The sequence below is a fragment of the Micropterus salmoides genome, unplaced genomic scaffold (genome assembly GCF_014851395.1).
Source record: "Micropterus salmoides isolate LMB-PRFRI ecotype aquatic unplaced genomic scaffold, ASM1485139v1 Ms_hic_scaffold_5, whole genome shotgun sequence".
Lineage (NCBI taxonomy): Eukaryota > Metazoa > Chordata > Actinopteri > Centrarchiformes > Centrarchidae > Micropterus > Micropterus salmoides.
In genome coordinates, this window is record NW_024044237.1 from 9,878,967 (window position 1) to 9,898,584 (window position 19,618).

General features: G+C 39.2%; 1 protein-coding gene across 1 annotated transcript in view; it reads left to right on the top strand.

Annotated features, from left to right (window-relative positions):
- LOC119889451 (gamma-aminobutyric acid receptor subunit alpha-2) overlaps positions 1 to 18,213 on the top strand; it is a 33,004-nt gene extending 14,791 nt beyond the window's left edge. Inside the window, exons 6-10 of the mRNA XM_038700392.1 lie at positions 347 to 429; positions 2,100 to 2,243; positions 12,516 to 12,668; positions 12,919 to 13,121; positions 15,594 to 18,213. Coding sequence (XP_038556320.1) covers positions 347 to 429; positions 2,100 to 2,243; positions 12,516 to 12,668; positions 12,919 to 13,121; positions 15,594 to 15,902 — 892 coding nt within the window. The 3' untranslated portion in view covers positions 15,903 to 18,213. The remainder of the gene's footprint in view (positions 1 to 346; positions 430 to 2,099; positions 2,244 to 12,515; positions 12,669 to 12,918; positions 13,122 to 15,593) is intronic.
- The last annotated feature ends 1,405 nt before the right edge of the window (positions 18,214 to 19,618 follow it).

The window sequence follows — 19,618 nt, forward strand, 5'->3', positions numbered from 1 at the left end:
TATTGTTATTTTCACAGTGGTTGAATGTTGTTTCAGTCTGTATTAGTACAGTTGCATAAAATGCAGTTTCTTTCTAATCAATGAGCTATCCTATAATCTTACCATAGACACACACTGATTTCTGCTGGTCTCTGCAGTAGCCTTCCTTGTTTGCTCTGTTGATTACAGTTAAAATGAATTGTATTTTTCAAGGCATTACAGATGGGAAGCGTCTTGAATCATGCATGAAGCTTGTGAGGGTTTTTGTGGGGTATTTTTGTTTCTTTTTTGTGACCGTGCCTAATCTGTGCTGTTTACTTTTCATGCATTTGCAAAGTCTCCTTAATTTTCTGTGAATTGGATGCAGGTTAACTGTGCATGCAGAGTGCCCAATGCATCTGGAGGATTTCCCCATGGACTTTCATTCCTGTCCACTAAAATTTGGCAGCTGTGAGTAACTCTGATGATAGCGTCTTAGGGACCTTTAAAGCTGGGGTAGGCAATGTTGGAGAAACTAGCAAGAAAGCAACTCCCCTAAAACACATTTCCATATGCAGTGAGTGCAGGGGCAGAGTGCTGAGTGCAGGTAGGCAGGTACAGCCAGCCAGTAATTTTATTTGGACCAAATGAAATGACTGGCTTTGCTTATTACATTTTTGCGACAGCCACAGATACCAGATTGTTTTCATTTTGTGTCAGAGCATTTGATTTATTCAATGGAGTCGGGATGTAAAGAAAATTTCAAAAATACAAAAAAATATATATGTATTATGAAATAAATTGCCTACCCCAGCTTTAAGTAAAATGCTATTTTGTTTTTTATTTTTTCTCCTCATTGGTTCTTTGGCAAGTGAACAGCCTAAGAACCAAGTGAAGCTGGAAGGCAGTAGCCCTACAAATTTTAAAGTGGTCATGTTATGCTAATTTTCAGGTTCATCGTTTTATTTAGAAAGTGGTGAGTTATTAATTTGTAACAAAAGTATCTTTCATCCATAAAGTTATAACTGAGCTCTGTCTCTACATCACAGTAACAACTTTCTGTCCATTGACTGCCTGGAGGGTGACTAGTGTTTGGAAGGGAGAGGGGAGGCAGCAGGGAGACGTCTTGTCACTACATGCTGCAGCTCAGAGTGTTTTTCCACCACTGTTTTTGAGGGTGTGCCTGACTAGCCGCTAGGCGAGCACGTATTTCGCTTTGACGTCACAGAGAACAAAAGGAAAAGGCTGGACTACAAACAAGCTCTTTTCTAGCAGTTCAGAGAGGTGTTTTCTGTGGGAGATGGGAACTCCCTTTGGGGTGGACTTAGGGCTTTTTGACTTTGCAAACCTATTATATGCACAAAGGTGTACATAACTCAAAAAAAGCCAAAAAGCATAATATGACCTCTTTAACAAAATATGCAGCAATAAAATAGATAATATATAACTGACAGATAAAGGACTGAGTGGAAATGACACTAGGAAATATGGGGAAAAGGACTCTAAACTCATCCAAATATTTTATTTTATGAATCCGTTTTAATCAGTATTTTATTTCCATGGCTTCTTTACATTTGGATGACATTTTTTTGCTTTAAGCTGCCTTTAAGATATTGTTTTAAAACAAGGGATTACTAGTTTTCAGAGCATCAGTACATGGTGTGCCGTGTCTGAAATGCACTGACTTCTCACATTAAACAAATGCCCCGTTTACTTTCCATGCGTTTATGTGGTGAGCTACAGTATTTCCATTAATCTCTTTGCTTTGATGCTGATTTGTTACCCTGTTGTAAAAATACAACAATCTGTAGCGATCATGATTGGCATGGAAAAATCTGTTTTTCTGTTTCATCAGACATTCTTAGGTTAGCAGAAATGCTTTCAAACTTCATATTCAATGTATGCTGTGACTGATTGAAAAGGTCACATCATCAGTTTCTTGTTGGCGCTTTACAAATTTCATATTCACCCAGAGAGAGATTTTTCTCTCTCTACAGTATTCTTTTTTCTAGAAACTCAGCATCAAACACATTGTAGTGGGAGGCTTTTCATTTGGGTCACTGAAATAATTTCTCGAAAAATCATCAATGACTGCCCCAGATTTATACCCAATGGGTTTATCCTTTTCTCTTTTTTTTAAGATGCCTACACAATCTCAGAAGTGACTTATGCTTGGACTCGAAATGCCTCTGACTCTGTGGTGGTGGAAGGAGAAAGCTCCCGCCTGAACCAGTATGACTTGCTTGGACAAACGGTCGGACAAGAAACTATCAAGTCGAGTACAGGTAAGCTTTTGTGAAGGTCTAGTAGAAGTCTAGAGGGAATTAAATCCACCTCATGAGTCCTCCACCTCCTACTGACCTCTGTCCTCTGCTGTAGGTATTCCTCCAGCTTAGAAAATGTATTGGATTTGGTATTTTCAAATACTAAAGAAATCATGAAGTCACACTGCCTAAAATAAGTCCGGGTTTTGCTAGATAGTTACTAGCTGGCATGCAGCAAAATGTGAATAGTTGCTGTTTAAAATACACTTTGTTTGCACAAAAGTTGCGAACCAGCAATTGTGATTGTGTGCTTCAACCCGCTTAATTTTGGGGAATAAGGAACCTAAATATCTTCATTATCTCTGTTGCAAACTATTTCAGTGTGAAAATCAAACTGTGAAGAGTTTGTGCTTGTTTGGGTGGATGTTGAACTTGTCCACCTCCTACATGCTGCAGGAGGCGGCGGAGCATGCTGCGAAATGCTTGCTAAGTTTTGTCTTTTTGTTAGTCACTTTATTTGGCTTGAAAAATGCAGAGAAACATTTGTTCTTGCTTCCTCTGCATGACAAAGATTCAACAAAACAGGGATTTGGCAGTCATGCATCTTGAATTCCATACTTTGTTCTGTATTTTGTTAATCTGCATTTAGCATGGCCTGAAGACCCAAAAGCAGCATGGCAGGTGAGCTGCTGCTTCGACAAGCTTTTCTCCTTTATAAACCTTTCCTTTGGAGAACAAAGATGGGCAAACATTCAAATTCAGTGTAGTTTTCTTGGATGGATTTTATGATGCTGAACTAGACATAAGGGAGCACATCTGGCTGTCAGTGACACTAACAGAGGAGCGGCAGGAGGAAAGAAGAACTGCTGTGTTCTGATTTAAGTGTCTTACGTTGAAGCCCAAAGACACAGGAATGTCTCAACAAAAGTGCAGCGATGCGTGAAATGACAAATAAAATCTATGTTATATCTTGGCCCAGAAAGCGAATACCTCGTGTGCGTTGAAAATGTGGCATTTCACTCAAATGGACCTGCAGGAGTTATTAGCAAGTGAATTCAACAGTGATAAGCTCATTAGTGGGCATGATAATTAACTCTGGTTATGTGTAGAGTTTTTCAAACATGGACTTGAAGCTAAAAGCAGGCTCTAAAAAGTTTTGAATGTGTGTGTGGAAAGTGAAGCATAGTGAAAAATGTTTCCAATGTGTGGAAGCTGGCCCTGGAAGCCACTGTGTCAGAGTTTAGGCTGACGTCAGCAGCTCTGTCCTGCTTTATTAGAATTGGGTTTACGCTCCAGCAAACCCAGCCAAACTTGTTATCTGAGATAGCATTACATTCACTAAAAAAACTGCTACAAACCTTTTCCCTTGTTACGTTTAAAGTAAAACATACTAACAGTAAAGCAAAAACATCTAGCATCTGTTTTCAAGTTTGTAGCTAAGAAGCTAAACAGAAAAAAATAGCCTGATCATATGTTTTTCCATATGATGGTACGAAAAAGTTACATAGATGAGCATCATCAGCTGGTGAGAATGCTGACTTGTAGCTTCAGCCTTAAAGTCTTAAAGCATTATATAATGTATGGAGCCACCAAGAGCAGACTATAGACCTTTCGACAGGGTCCTGGTTAAACAATTCAGCTGGAGATGTAAATGATGTTTAAGCTACTTTTTAATGTACTGAAAAATGCTGCTGTAACCAAATCCACAAGCATGTTGTCCTGAAGCCTTGCTGGCTCTGTCAGGGGCCTGTACAGAAATAGAAATATGCTCTATCCAAGACAATCAGTTGTCACGTTTAATTTATTTATAAAACACTTGCAACAAGCACAAAGTGTTGTTTACAGAAGATAGAAAACAAAGAGCATACATACATAGCAAATCAGGCTATAGTATGAACAAAGAAGTAATGATGACTAGAAAGAGAACGCATTTCATGTAAACACGCAGAGGCCAAGAAACGGGGCCAGAACTTGTGTGTGTTGTGTTTCTGTGTGTGAAGATGAGAGAGACACCATTGCTGTCCAGGAAGTACACTGTAAGGAGACATAGCTTGAAAGCTAAGATCAAAAATGTGTGGCAAATAAATGGGGCTTAATTGAAATACTGAAGCACTGTGAGGCTAGCAGGCTTCTTCTTCTTGAGAGATGGGAAAAGGTTGGCAGCTGTTTTCCTTTGCATGCTGGGAGTGAAGAGGAATCTGACACCCAGTGACTGGAGATTAGATGATAGCAGCAAGCAAACCACTGGCTATGAATAACATTGTTAGAAATAAGAGTTTGTAATAAATGCTTTTACAGGGAGCCTAACTGCAGAGAGAATAAGTGATGTGTTCCTTTTTTCTGGTTTAGTTTTCTGGATATAAGGAAAGAAATAGAAATGCTTGAACCCTGGGATAATCATGACAGGCTTCTTTGAGGTGACTCTACAGCATTTGAAATAAGACAGCTGCTGAGGAGAAGAAATGTGTCATCTACCTTGTGTTGATTACTGTTAATTTGCCGTGTTGTCAGTTGAATTCTGTTGGGAACTATTCTGTCACGTAGCAAATATGGTTCTCCTCTCCATAAGGCTCCCTGCTGTGGCAATATATCGTAGCAGAATTAAACACTTAGCGCAGTGATAAATAACATGCAGGGACCATTGCAAATAATTCCCCAATGGTTATTAACTTAGAAATAAATGCCCTCTAGGGCGCACACAAGCAGAGCAGAACCAAAGCAGGTGGAGGCTGGGTGGAGTGGAGCAGCAGTAACAGCAGCAAGCACACGTCACCGTACAGAGTGAATGTGAATGTCTTTAAATAGGCCGCCAGATCAGTGCAGTGAGATGTGATGTCTGTGGTTGTGGTTGGTTAACCGTCAGTTGATGCAGCAGAGGATGATGCCTGACAATGTCATGTTATAAGCAGTTAATCTGCTACATAACTGTTTATCACTGAAGATGTTATCCCATTGTTATGAATAATAACAATAGCAATAAAAATAACAACAATAATGATAATAATAATGTGAGTGCACGGAGTTAGAATAACTGATGGAACTTGTCACTGGACCCTGAAGGACCTCAAAATACACCTGACAGATGAGCCAAATTCAACAGACACACAACTGATCACAGTTGTCATGGTAATGGTGCATGTTGCCATGGTAACATAAGCATAAACTAATCATAAAGCGCTTGTACAGCATATTTCAAAACAGAAGTCACCCAGCAAGCCTTAAAAAGAAACATGCAAGATACAGGGGCTTCAGAAGTGACAGCAGAGGAGGAGACAAGATGAAGTGGTTTATTTAAAGGGAGGGGAGAGAAGAAAAAAACATTGCTCTGTTCCACATATTATACTCACATATGCCATGGCAATGGCGGCACATGCAGAAGCAGAGCTTGAGATGATCACTGCTCACAGCATCTCCCGTTCAGATTACTAGACCAGCCGGACCAAATTTAACCACAAGTGGTGTGATCAAATCCGGAAGAGAGGAAAGTTAGCTGGCATAGTTGAAAAAAAAAATCTACTCAATCATATCAAACTGACTTCAGTACTGTTTTACTTAAATTCCACCAGCATGTCCACATTCCCAGGGGAAGCAATACCCTGGACCACGTTTACATTTCTGACAGCTACAAAGCCCTCCCGCCTTTTCCAGTTTGGTCTATTAGATTGTATTTCCCTGCTTCTCCTGGCTACCTACACCCAGCTGATTAAAAGGGTCAAACCATTAATAAACATGTGTAAAGATGAGGCTACAGCAGCCCTACAGGACATTTTTGAGATCACAGACTGGCACAGAGGCCACCAACCAGGAGAACCACATCAGCCTTGAGGAGTATACATCATCATGTAAAGCATACAACTCCGCCAGAGCGAGACTGAAAGCTGGCATCAAGAAGGCGAAGTGGAGAGACTAGAGAGAGACCTCAACAACACCAAAGATATGTGGCAGGCAATCAAAGACCTCACAGGCTACAAAAGCAGAAGCTTTTTTGTTTTGTGAGGCCACATTAACAGATGAACACATTTTATTCTCGCTTTGATCTCCTCAACAAGGAGTCAGCTGTAAAGTCTACTCCATCAGGACCGGCCACTGTCAGTATCCACAGCAGTGAGGAGAGAGTGAATATGAGTAAAGCTGCTGGACCTGATAACATCCCTGGCCGTGTACTAAAAACCTGCACCAATCAGCTAGTTGATGTCATTACTGACATTTTCAAATTCTCAGTGTCTCAGGAGAGGGTTCCCACCTGCTTCAAGACAGCCACCATCGTTCCTGTACCTAAAAAGTCTGCAGTGTCTAGTCTGAGCGACTACCGCCCCGTGGCACCCCATTCTGATGAAGTGCTTTGAGAAACTGGTTCTTCAGCACATGAAGAACATCCCAGCCAGCCTGGACCCTCACCAGTTTGCTTTCAGAACCAACAGGTCCACAGAGGATGCCATTTCCACTGCCCTCCACTCAGCCCTCACACACCTTGAGAAAAACAACACCTACATCAGAATGCTGTTTATGGATTTCAGCTCAGCATTCAACACAATCTCCCCCATGAAACTGATCAGCAAACTCAGCACTCTGGGTTTAAATACAACACTCTGCAACTGGATATTTTCTCACAAACAGACCCCAGTCAGTTTGGATTGGTGGACTCACCTCCTCCACTCTAGTGCTCAACACCGGAGCCCCCAAGGCTGTGTGCTCAGCCCCCTGTTCATGCTGTACACCCACGACTGCATCCCCCGACATGGAGAGAACTCAATGATGAAACATCATATTGAAGTTCAATGGTACCCATCTCCTGAGCATCAGTGATATTGGTACCTACACAGAGCCCAAAGGATACTAAAGGACAGTACCCACTCAGCCACAGCCTGTTCACCCTGCTGCCTTCTGGGAAGAGATATAGAAGTTTCAGCTGTCATGCCACCAGACTGCAGAGCAGTTTTATTCCCCAGGCTGAGAATCCTATAGTCATCACTGCACCATGTAAAATAGTTTTATGTTCTTGTGATTTGATTTTTCTCTAATCTTTTTTCTTGAGAAACAGTGGATAGTTGTACCTCTTCAGACCTCTGCTCACAGCTCTTACTGTATGCAACCAGTGACAAAGGCTTACTAGACACTGCTTCATTTTAGGGTTTTTTAGCCGGTTTTTAACGGTTTGGGAACCACCGTTTAAATAAGTATACTAGTCTTCCAGTCTAACCTGGCAGGTCCTCATAAGGGGAATGGCAGAAAAAATCTGGGCAGCCACTCGTCTGTAGAGTTCTGTTTGACACAACCTTGGTGACAATGGATAAAAAGGTCTGGGTCGTAAAAAGGAGCATGGCCTTGATGAGCTTTAAACCAGTTGAATCAAGAAATGATTTCTATAACTGTAAGCCAGGCTAAGAATGACTAGGTAATACCCCAAAATAATAACAGTAATGTTAAAATACAACCTGAAATAATGCCACCATTTAAGTCAAATTTTTAAACAGGTGTTACAGTAAGTGTTACAGAAGATCTGAAAGTAGCAATTCATTGAGTGACAGCACTGGTCTAATTTTAGCAATGCTCCTTGATAGTTGAGGAAGAGGAAGAGGAAGCTTTTGAAATCATAATAATGGTGAGGAATTTATTTTGTCTAAATGACATATACATAACATCCCTGCAAACCATCTTCCAAATATAACTTTACTTTTTTAGATCAGTGAATGTGTTTTTTCTAATTTAAATACACAACAATACACAACAAGAACCTGAAATTTGATTTGGAAAATGGTCATCATTAATCCAAAGAATATAATATAATTAATTAATTTTATAATTTTAGTACATAGGCTACAACCTACAACATGCAAGAACATAGGTATGGACCAGAGTGGAGGGTCTCCGTTTTCATGGTGGAAATATGAATTATGAGCATGGTGGCTTACATTTGATGATCGTGAAAGAGAGAAGTTCGTTCCTGGTGGAGGATATTGACCTTGGGGTTATCGCCTCCAGACTTTAGCTGTAAAGTCGAGGGAGAAGTGGGTGGTTTGCAAAGTATTGCCGTGGAGTTAGATGTCTTCTTTATATGCCTGAGCATGTACAGTGAGTCTTTTTTTCTCAAAAGCTGCTCCAATTTTCATACTTGGAACTTTTGTATGCTGAAGTTTCTAGGTATTTGAGGGTACTGTGGGTGAAAGCATAAAAAAAATGGTAACTCTAGACCTGCTTTCTAATCTCACAGTCAAAAACTGTGCAAATTTACTGAAATGACGTGTGATCTCCCTGTATAGCGTTAATAGCTCTATATCCTGATAATAGAGTAATTAAAGTGGTTTACTGAATCATCAGATCTAAAATTATCTCTGAATTCAAATGCAGGCAAAGTGAACGGGCTACAATTTTGTTCCAGTTTTAGATTGCATGCAGAAAAGGCATCTACCACAGAAAAACAGCCTTTATAACTATGTCCCTGTGCCAAGTGCCCCACCACTGCTCCCTATAGGCATCAATTACCTGTGTGGAGCATTTCTCCAGTGACTGTATTGCACTGTCAAGGGAATCCCCTCTTCAATTTCATTGAGTAAGAAAATCCTTTCATGCACTAAATGCTCCTATCTAGGTTAAGTGGTTTATGATGCCTTGGTAGAAGGCAGAATGCCTGCCAGTGATGGTTTCCCTTGTTTAACTAGTCACTCCACATTATCTGATTGGCTGACTTTAAATTAATCATTCATTACTAGCGTGTCAGTGTTTGGTGTAGCGTACTTGCAAACTAGGTCATTTGGCACGAATGAATGTGCTCTCAGGTTTTACAGGAATGGACATCTTGCACAAGCCTCTGAACATACCACACACACTGCTACAAAAATCCCACTATTCAGCCATTCGTTTATTTGTCACACAGTCATGTTCGACTTGGCACTTTAAAAGCACGTACATTACACATAAAAACACATGACTGAACAGAACTAAATGTAGTAATGTTTTACTTCACACAAGGTGTATATTATATGGTGTTCCAGTAGTAACATCATTGTAGCTACATTAACGTAGTATTTATATACTGAGTGGACATTATGAAGGCTAAATCTGAATAGCTAATTTTGTGCCCATGTGGAGGCAGTGGAAACAAGCTGTAAACACACTGACATATTAGCATAATTTAAGTTATATGACAAACCTTTTTAGCAATTGCCAATTTACTCACCCAGCAGACACAGAGCAACATTAAAACTGATTTGGATTTGTGTTTCTGGCGACTCAGCAAATGTAAGTCCAACATTCACTATCCTTTTAGCTCTGTTGTTGCTCTCCACCAACACATGAGAGAAATATCTGGCTCTTTAGAGGCTAAATGCTATGTTCACCAGCTATTGCTAACTTTGTCTGCTGGTAAATTTTGTGATTTTCACTTACTGTACATTTTGCAGAACAACGCTGCCTGCCACAGTCAAAAACAATGTTGATGTAAGTAGTGAGAGTGCACCAAAACTGTAAGGTTGCGGGCAGGAAACCCAAGCACTAAGCTGAAAGATGCTAAAACGACCTCTAGAGCTAAGGGAAATTGTGAAGTTGGTAGATAATTCTCTGACTTTGTCACTACGAGCGACCTCTTCCACATACAAGTGGCCGTGATCCATTGTTGATGTAAAATATTGGTTATAGCCGCTGTAAAGAAATAGTTTTTTGGTGATTGTCCCATTAAGGTCTACATTATCAATTAAAGCCTGTGTTAACCAATACATTTGATATTAACTTCGTAAAATAATTAGCTGACCTTGCAGCTGTACTGACTGGTGGATGATAATGTTTCTCTGTGTCTGTTGGATGTGTCTGACATAACAACTTCATAATCCTGCTATATAGTTGTGCCTGTGAGTTTGTCAGTTTGGTTTGGGTATTGTTTTGCTCTCTAGTGGCCAAAACATTGATCAATGTAACTATTTCTAAACTAAAATGTTATACTGTTAATTTTTTATTTTTTTTATTTTTTACAATTTTACACATTAAGATCAGTTTACATGTCATGGAGAGTCTATGAAACAGATGTATAATGTCTTCTGTGGTTCTTGAAGAGAGAATGATGCTGATGGTGTCATCAAGGTAATCTTGACATGGCTTTGGAGAATACACTTTATTTTAAAATATATTTTTGGGGCATTTTTTGCCTTTATTTTGATAGGACAGAGGATCGAGATGAAGTGAGTGAAAGATAGGGGGCGACACGCAGCAAAGGCCACAGGCTGGATTTAATTCTGGATTCCACTGCAGAAAGGACTCAGCCTTGAACATGGGGTGCGCACTCTACCAAGTGAGCTAACTGCGCCCGAGTGACTACACATTTTTAACAAAAAGTAACAAACTGAGGGGTATGGAAAACATGTTTTTACTATGGAGTTTAATTTTGAGAAGTGTAGGATTCAATTTAGCTTTACCCATACTAGGTTATCTCTCGGCCCCTGCCAAACAAATTTTGACCCCAAGTCCCCACGTTGCTGGAATGTCCCTTTAATCTATCTAGCCTTTCAGAAAAGGTATTTAGTAAACCATTCCCATTTAGTACACTTTTAGTTCATATGATATAGAGAGCATATTTATTTTTAAAAAGCCAACATTACCAGGTATCTCTTATTGATAAATCCCATTTGCAAAGCTTGTTGTGTCCTGTGTGAGAGTCAGTGCCCTCTGTCGAACAGACACTGTGCAGCGTTTCCTGAAGGATTGAGGTATTCCCATGGTGTACATCTGTAGGAAACATGACATGATTACGATCTTCATGCTATAATTACTATCTTCCCTCTCAGAGAAGCCATCACACGTATCTCTATAGAAAATGTAGCCACATCCAGTGAGTTTCAGTTCCTTGCTTGTACACCCTCCTCACAGACATCGGGGGTTGGCATGCAAATTAAATTACAGAAGATATAGAGCTCCATAGGGTATTGAGAGTGTGTGTGATGTGCGTATCTGTGCATGTGTGTTTTTAAGTGTATGGTGAAAGAGAAAGATCACATAACCGCTAGAAATGCAGGCAATACAACTACAGTGCTATAGAAAAAGAGGGAATAAAAAACCTTTTGGGATTAGTCCCCTCTCCTCCCTTCCCAATGCTGAAAAGGACTTTCCTCTTGCCAAGTGGCAGTGTGTATCAAGGCCTTCGTTTCAGAGTCGCAGTAAATGAGCTATGTTTCTCTGTTCTGTTGCCATGGGTAACACATATTTTTCTTCTCATGTCTAATCTTTGCTTCTCTTTGCGATATCTTCCATTTGGAAGGCCCGCCTGCTACTGCAGCACTGGCACTGGTTCACGGCCTTGTCAGCTATTAGGCTTTGCTCGATGGCTAGGAAATCACACTGCCTACTTTTCTATGTAGGGGTGGATTATTTGATCAAATATGTAGCTACTGTTAACAGTAGGCTGCCCTATCTATGGTTAAGACTGCTTTGGCATCTTAAAGCTGCATTCTCTACAGCCTTCACATAAAAATATAATGTTCTACATTATAAAAATTACATAGTGGGGTTGCAGTTGCATAGTAAATTTGACTGGAAGAGATAAATCATCTCTGATAGTTTTGATACGTAAAACACCACTTGCTGTGCAGTGGGAGTGGACAATAGGACCTCACTGACACCCGGCTTCTTTTTTCTAACCTGACTAGAAAGGTTTTTTTTCTGTATTTTTTCATGTTTGATCATTTTAAAATTCTCTGAATCATGAATTGTGTGTACATTGTGAAGTCGAAAAAAAAAGTGTTTGGTATGAAAAGTGAAGTCTTCTTCTGCCTTTAATTTTAACAGATCACTGTGTTTCAGGTAAATACGTGTGTGTTTGTAGCTTGATATTGTGTCCAAGCAAAAGTATTGTCTGCACAATCTATTTACTTTAGTGGTATAGTTAGCAGTGGAAAGGACCATAATACAGGGGAATTGGTCTTCCAAAAGTGGGGGGAAATAAAATGGAGCAGATTAGGAAATTATATATTTAGCAGTATTGTCAAAATAATTGTAAATCTTTAATCAAATTAAATCCTAATCATAGACATGCAACTTGGAGTAACAAGGTTTGAAAATGTCCTCTGAACTGGTTATAAACCAGATTTCAAGTTTGATAAAAACAAATACAACCTCCTCTGCATGATGTTATGCAGATGTTTTACTTTCTTAAAAGTCTCAGTGTATCTGTAAGGTTCATGCACGGGGGAAGGATGCAAGCATGCAAACAAATTTAGGTTATTGGTGTGTTATATTTACAAAGCAGAGATTACGGCAATGTCAAAAAAAAAATGGTAGTACAAGTGACCCTGATTCTTGTCTCCGCAGGTGAATACACAGTGATGACGGCTCATTTCCATCTGAAGAGGAAGATCGGCTACTTTGTCATCCAGACATACCTCCCGTGCATCATGACAGTCATTCTTTCCCAAGTGTCTTTCTGGTTAAATAGAGAATCAGTGCCAGCTAGGACTGTGTTTGGTAAGTGTCTGCCACCCTCTTTCACTTCTTCTGCTTTCATGCAAAGGTACATTTCAAATAACCCAGATCTTGATGGAATACCCCAATTCTCAATGACATTAATGAGATATAGGTCTAGTGTTATGAATAGTTCTTTATTTCAGCACAATGTGTGTTATGTATGTGTATAATATAAAACAATCATTTCCTAATGAACTTCATAATACCTGACTATCCAAGGAATTATTATTTTCCCTGTGTTTATTTCCAGGTGTAACCACCGTTCTCACGATGACAACACTGAGTATAAGCGCCAGGAACTCCCTTCCCAAGGTTGCCTACGCCACTGCCATGGACTGGTTCATCGCTGTCTGCTACGCCTTCGTCTTCTCCGCTTTGATTGAGTTTGCCACCGTCAATTACTTCACAAAGCGCGGCTGGGCTTGGGATGGAAAGAGTGTTGTGACTGACAAGGTAATGAGGAGAAAAACATATGTTTGTGACAGGCTCCATTTTCAAAAGGAATTCATTAGGATTGTAACTGTATGTTGAAGAAGGCAATGCTTAAAAAAAAATTGTTAGAGGCAGAGGGAAGCAGTGATAATGGCTGCTTTAACCTTACGAAGCTATAACTATTTATTTATTTCTTAACGCTAATTAGCCAATAAGTAAATCTAAATGACTAACTCTAGGCAAAATATCAATGATGAGTATAGATGCAGTGACATTGATGGAAAAAAAATTGATATGTCAGCAGAAATTGTTTCTAGTTTACCAAGACAGCATAAGTTTATATGACTAGTGTGAGTGGTCTGACAAGCTTTCTCTGTTTCTATAGAAGAACAACTACTCCCACAAGAAAGGTTCATACCTTCAAGTCTAATCTGTCTATCACTGTTTCTGTATTATAAGCCATGAGAACATAGGTACATGTATAACATGTAATCCCAATAGAGGAGATCGTAAATTTGAACAAGACCACTATTTAGCATTCCAGTATTCCCATTAGTTAAGTGCCATCAATGCACTCTTTTAACTGTGATGAGCCCCTAGGCATTTCACCCTTGAACTGCTGTAGGGGAGTAAATCAATGTCTAGCTATGTAACTGTGATAGTAAACGTGTCACACATAACTTACAATTGACAGGACAGACATGGATACAAAATTGTAACCAAGCAGAAAGCAAAGATAAGCTCTAAACAATTCTGCATGTAGAAAATATCACATCAAACAGATGTAGACAGATGTATTAATATAGAGCAAAAAGGGGGGCTTGGATTGAAGCAACGTAATTAAAATGTGAAAGAAATCACGAATCGTTCAGTGCTGACATTGAAGGTGCAATATTATTATTATTATTATATATAATATTAATGTGATGGAGGTTTTAACTCTATACTGTAGTAAATTAACAGTATTATAATCAGTGTTGGACAAGTTACTCAGAATTTGTAATATATTACTAGTTACTTATTACTCCTTAAAAAAGTAATAATATCACCAAAAGTAACTTGTTATTTTACTCATTACGTTACTATATTACTTTTGGCGGGTGGGGTGGGGGGGGGGGGGGGGGGGGGGGGTTAAGCAGTGTTCAGGAGAGAGAGAGAGAGTGAGAGGAGATGCTGCATGAATATGTGCTCCATAATACAGCTCCTCAATGAAGTAGCCTACGAATTGAAATACGCCTAGTAAAAAAAACAACAGAAAATCAATATGTTGCGGTCAACATTGATAATTATCCGATCATGTATGGGAAACACTTCACTACCACCCCTTCACCCCCAAACAAAGCAGTCTCTCCCGACTTTATCAGCAGCAAGGAGTATGATTTTTAGAAAGCAGGTAATGTTTCTTGACGCCACCGGCTGAAATAAAAAAATAAAGCAAATAAATCCCAACTTTTGAACAGCTGTTTTTCTGCACATGCAGCCTGTTTTTAAGAGCAGTATTCAGTAGTTTTACAAAACCTTACGTAGCTCCACTCTCTCCCGACGAGTCCAAGCATCAGTGACAGTAGTTGCCGGAGTTTCTTTCTGTAAGTTTTACATTGCTGTGCTGCTTCAGCAGATGCTTCAGTAAATGAAGTGCAGAATTGTTCACGGTTAAACGCTTTTTGCTGGTCGCACAGAGTTTACAACGGACAACAGTGTTCTTTGCATCTTAGACTGTGACACATGATTTGGCAGTAGCTACTTACAGCTGGGGAAAGAACGCCTCTCTCCCTTGTTCTCCTTTCTTCCTTCCGGACATGAACAACTGGAGGTCCGTTGCTGCTGAGCTGCTGCACAGTCACGCGTTCAAGATGGTGCGTTCAGTAATGACTAACGCAGCGTTACTTGGATTAGTAACTGTAATAATATTATTGTTTTAGAAAAGTACTTAATTACACTACTAGTTACTGGGAAATGTAATAATATTGCACTAACACGTTACTGCCCAACACCCATTTCTTTGAATCACTGAACTCTATGAAAGGCCTGCAACTGTGGCCCATATCTTACTGTGTGTCTCCCCTCCAAGGGAATTGTTATATTTTACCTAAGAGAACCAATACGGTGTCTTATAAAATGTTCTAACACATTTTACATTCTGTGTGACCTACTATATTCCCTACTTCTGCTTACTGTATGTATATGACTATCAGCCCACCTATAAGTTCTAAACATCCCTGAAAGTGTTGGAAGGCTGAAAAAATACACAAAACTATCAAAAAAAGTTACAGTGCACCCTTGTCAAATTGTTGATATATGTGGCCCTTGCTGGCCTTCATTCTGACATGGAAAAATGCGCTGATCCATTCATTACCAGACCCTATCCATTGCCACCTCACTCCTTCATTTACATGCATTTTAAACTCACGGAAATAAGGTGACAAGTGATGGGTTTCAGGGTTGTCCTGTCTTTTTAAGCTTTTACATCTAATCCTTGGGATCTCTCAACAGAAAAAAGAGAGGGCATCTGTCGTCAAGAAGAATAATGCCTACGCTGTAGCAGTGGCCAACTACGCGCCAAATATCACCAAGGACTCCAGCACACTTCCAACTATTGCCAAAGGTGGAGCTTCGGATCCCAACAAGGCCAAAGCAGACGGCAAAGCTCAAGAAAGCAAGAAGACGTTCAACAGCGTCAGCAAAATTGACAGGATGTCAAGGATTTTGTTTCCGGTTCTCTTCGGCTCCTTCAACCTGGTCTACTGGGCCACCTACTTAAACAGAGAACCCGTTATAAAGGATATGGTCCCCTCTAATTAGAGGCCAGTTTTAGTGGGTTCTGGTCTGGGGACTAAGAGACGAACCAAATACCTCCAGCAACTGTGTACACATACCTTTGCAGAGTGAAGTCCTGGATTGCAGTGTGATCCTCTATCTCCGCCTGTTTTCTACACTGTCTGCAGCACTTTTGAAAAGCCTGGCTTTTGTAAATGTGTATGTATATTTATATTCATGGTTTCATGGTGACATATTGTGTGATTACTTCGATTAGAGTGCATTTTTCCTTGAAAGTATGTTTCCGGTTACAGTATGTGGTCACTGTATATACAAGTCAAATGAAGAGTAGAGATTAACACTTTAACACATACGTTTTATTTAAGATTACTTCTGTGTTGAATTTAGCTGGTAATGCCCACTCTCTTGATATTACAGTATGTATTTTTCTTTTGAGTGAAAGGGACTAATTATGTCATATTTGTTACTTTCTTTGCCATCTACTGTAAGAGTGACCTAACTTTTTTCTTTGTCTAAGCCAATGCAAAAACACACTTGTATAATATTGTTATTAACTGTAACTACAGGTATGGGGCTGCAAACTGATCTCCAGAATTACCGAAACACGCCAAAAAATACAGAGGAAGCTACACTGGTGACTTTGTGTTCTTGTACGTTTAATACTGTGTAGTGCTGCCAACGTCAGGTTTCTATAATCTATAACTTAATAATTTAATACTATTGGAAGCATCTGACTTAATGATAGAATGAAAGTCTATAAAGTTCATCCATTATGAATCAGCACTTTGATAGTCAATAGAAACGTAATTAACTGAAATAACCTGCAACTTAACGTGCTTGTAAATTAATTGATCATGTCAGGGGGCAAAAGAAAACCAAACAAAGACATAGAGCAACATAATGATCATATTTGTTGTGTTATTGCCACCTTACAAATGTAAGTCTAGCATTCATTCTCCTTTTAGCTCTGTTTTGGTCTCCACCAGCTCACAAGGAAACTATCTGGGACTTTAGCCTTTTAGATGTTGAGTTTCTTCACTAGCCTGCTAAGTTGCTAACTTCGTCTGTCTGACATTTGGTGCTGGGCAGGTAGAGTCGGTTTGTCAGACAGTAAATCCAAAACCAAAACAACAAGTTAAAATAGACTAAAAAGCAGCAAGTTGAGGGATCAAAAACATTGCATGCATCAGTGCAGTGTCAATAATAAACATACAGTAACATAAATGGAATCTGTTGCTAAAAGTACATAAGAATTATTATGAGATGACAAATTAGAATAAGAAAAGCAAGAAAAATATCATTTTTTTTTCAAATCATTTTGTAAATCTTTATTTTATTTATTTATTTTAGCAAAGTTATGATCTAAATAATGTTACACACTAATTACTACTGTATGATTTAAATGCACACAAAGTCTTCAGATCATCATCATGGGTAAACTTGTTTAAATGTGTTTAAAATGTGTTTAATACAGCTTTTGATTGGCTTGTCTATGGTGGTAGTAACTCTGGAGGACGGTGTGGATTTGTTGGTGTAGACTAGAGCATTGTGGCGGTACTAATCAGCATGTCTGCCATTACAATTTTAGGTGATTATTCATATCAAGTGGCTATTTACAACACATTTCATGCCACATCTTGAAATAATTACAGATATGAAAGGGACAGGACTGCAAACACAGGGCTGTTTTGTGCCAATGTGAACTTCATTGAATTGTGTGTGGATGATAGTCACATCCCTCTGCCAGCAAATCTTTTGTGTAATAGACCTAAAGGGAGAGATACAGCCAGGATGTGGGACTAAATTAATATTTTTGATCATGAATTAGATTTGTAGTTTTATCTCATAGTCTTGGTTGATTGTTGTATACATTTGTACTTTGGACTAACTCAAAAGCCATATCCAGTCCAGTTCTGTAAAACAAACAAATTAACAGGGACAAACAATGATTGTACTTCATGGGCATACTGTAGAAGGCATAAACTTATTTTGACACAATCTCTGCCATAGATGCTGTGTATCAAGAAAACAACTCATGATCAGCCCCATATCAGTAGCCGTAAATCGTACTCTACTGTTTTGAGTGTAATGATTTTGCTTCACATCAATATTTTAACTTAATTTGATTGTTGAATCAAACTTTGCATGAAGATGAAATCTAGCATTTTGTTTTTATTTTTCACCAATCATGCCATCAGATATAAATGATTTTTAATTCATAGTTTCTCCAACATTCTGATAGAATCTTAAACATTCCAGATAAAATGATTGTTCACGAGGTGGATGCTTGATTCAGTGCACAGTTTCTAATAAAACGTATATCATTTCAATTCTTTATATCTAGTTTGTGCCGTGTTTTTTGAATTAGAGCCTGGCTGATATCGGATTTTTAAAGCTGATACCGATATTGATGTTGAGTTTTAAAATTATTATATTAGACTGGCCAATATTTGTTTCTATATTCACATACTTTATACAACTTTTAGCTGATAAATATGCAGACATCAATATATTTGTTAATATCAGCCATGGTATTAGTTCCAGCTTCTTCCTTGAAATACAAGTAACCCCATGCATTTATACATGACAGCCCAGGCAGATCATGGGACTATGAGTGAGGCAGCTCTGCCCTTCTTCAGCACGAGAGGATACTGTCAAGCAATGCTGCGATGCTGCCATGGACTATCATCACCAGTGTGTTGGTAAAACCCTCAAAAAAGCCCTGTGGCACTGAGCTGTAATGCAAAGCTCGCTGAAGTTTAATTTTCTGGCCTGATCTTTCCACCACTCAAGCGTGTGAGGTCTCCTCTGAGCTTTATCTCCTCAATCCACGGCCGACCCTGTTCACCCACTCAGAGGCCGTGGCCTGACAGAAATCAATACTGATGGATGTGAGGTGTCCACGGCATAGCAGAGCTGTGTACATGCATGTTTACAAATCTTCATAATTAAGGATCGCTTACCATTTATTCAAAGTGTCAGACTGGAGCAATCCAAAGGAGTGATAGACTGCTTTTCTCTACACAGCGGTGAAGTCAGTTTTAAGTTGGCCATTTGACAGACATTCACTCCAGAGCCAGGAGAATCTTCTTACTCACTTTCACCCAGTGTTGGCAGTAGGAGGACAGTTAGCTCACCTCCCAGACCTCTTTCTGACCGCAGGGGGTTGACTTAGGGTCAATTAATAACTGTTTAAATGACACAATATTGATGTTTTCTCTAGTACCTTTGTGCTGACTTGTCCATATTAGTGAAAATTGTTGTTGTTACTAAATTGGTTGCTTTATTTTACATAAATATTTTTGATAGAAAAAATTGGCAGTTTTTTCAATATCTTCCATGTAATTTAACCCGGTGACTCCAAATCAATACCAAACATTATTACTTCACAGGCCACATAGGACACTCTACATACTGGATCTTGTTCTACTGTAATGTGACCCAGTGTGCTACATGAGTGTTTAGTCATACTTTTCACTAATATGGCCAAGTCAACAGGAAGTTATTAAAAAAACATCATGGCAAAACATGGCAGGGAGGTGAGCTAACTGTCCTGTCTCCTACTGCCAAAACTGGGGTGAAACTGAGTAAGAAGACGCAGCTGGATTAAAACTAACTTCAACACGGTCGTTTCTCTACAGATTTCTATAAAGTTCAGTTCAACTCTTGAATGAAAATGAAATCTAATCTGTCTTGGACAGTGATGGAAAGATCAGACATCTAAATTAGATTTATTTGAT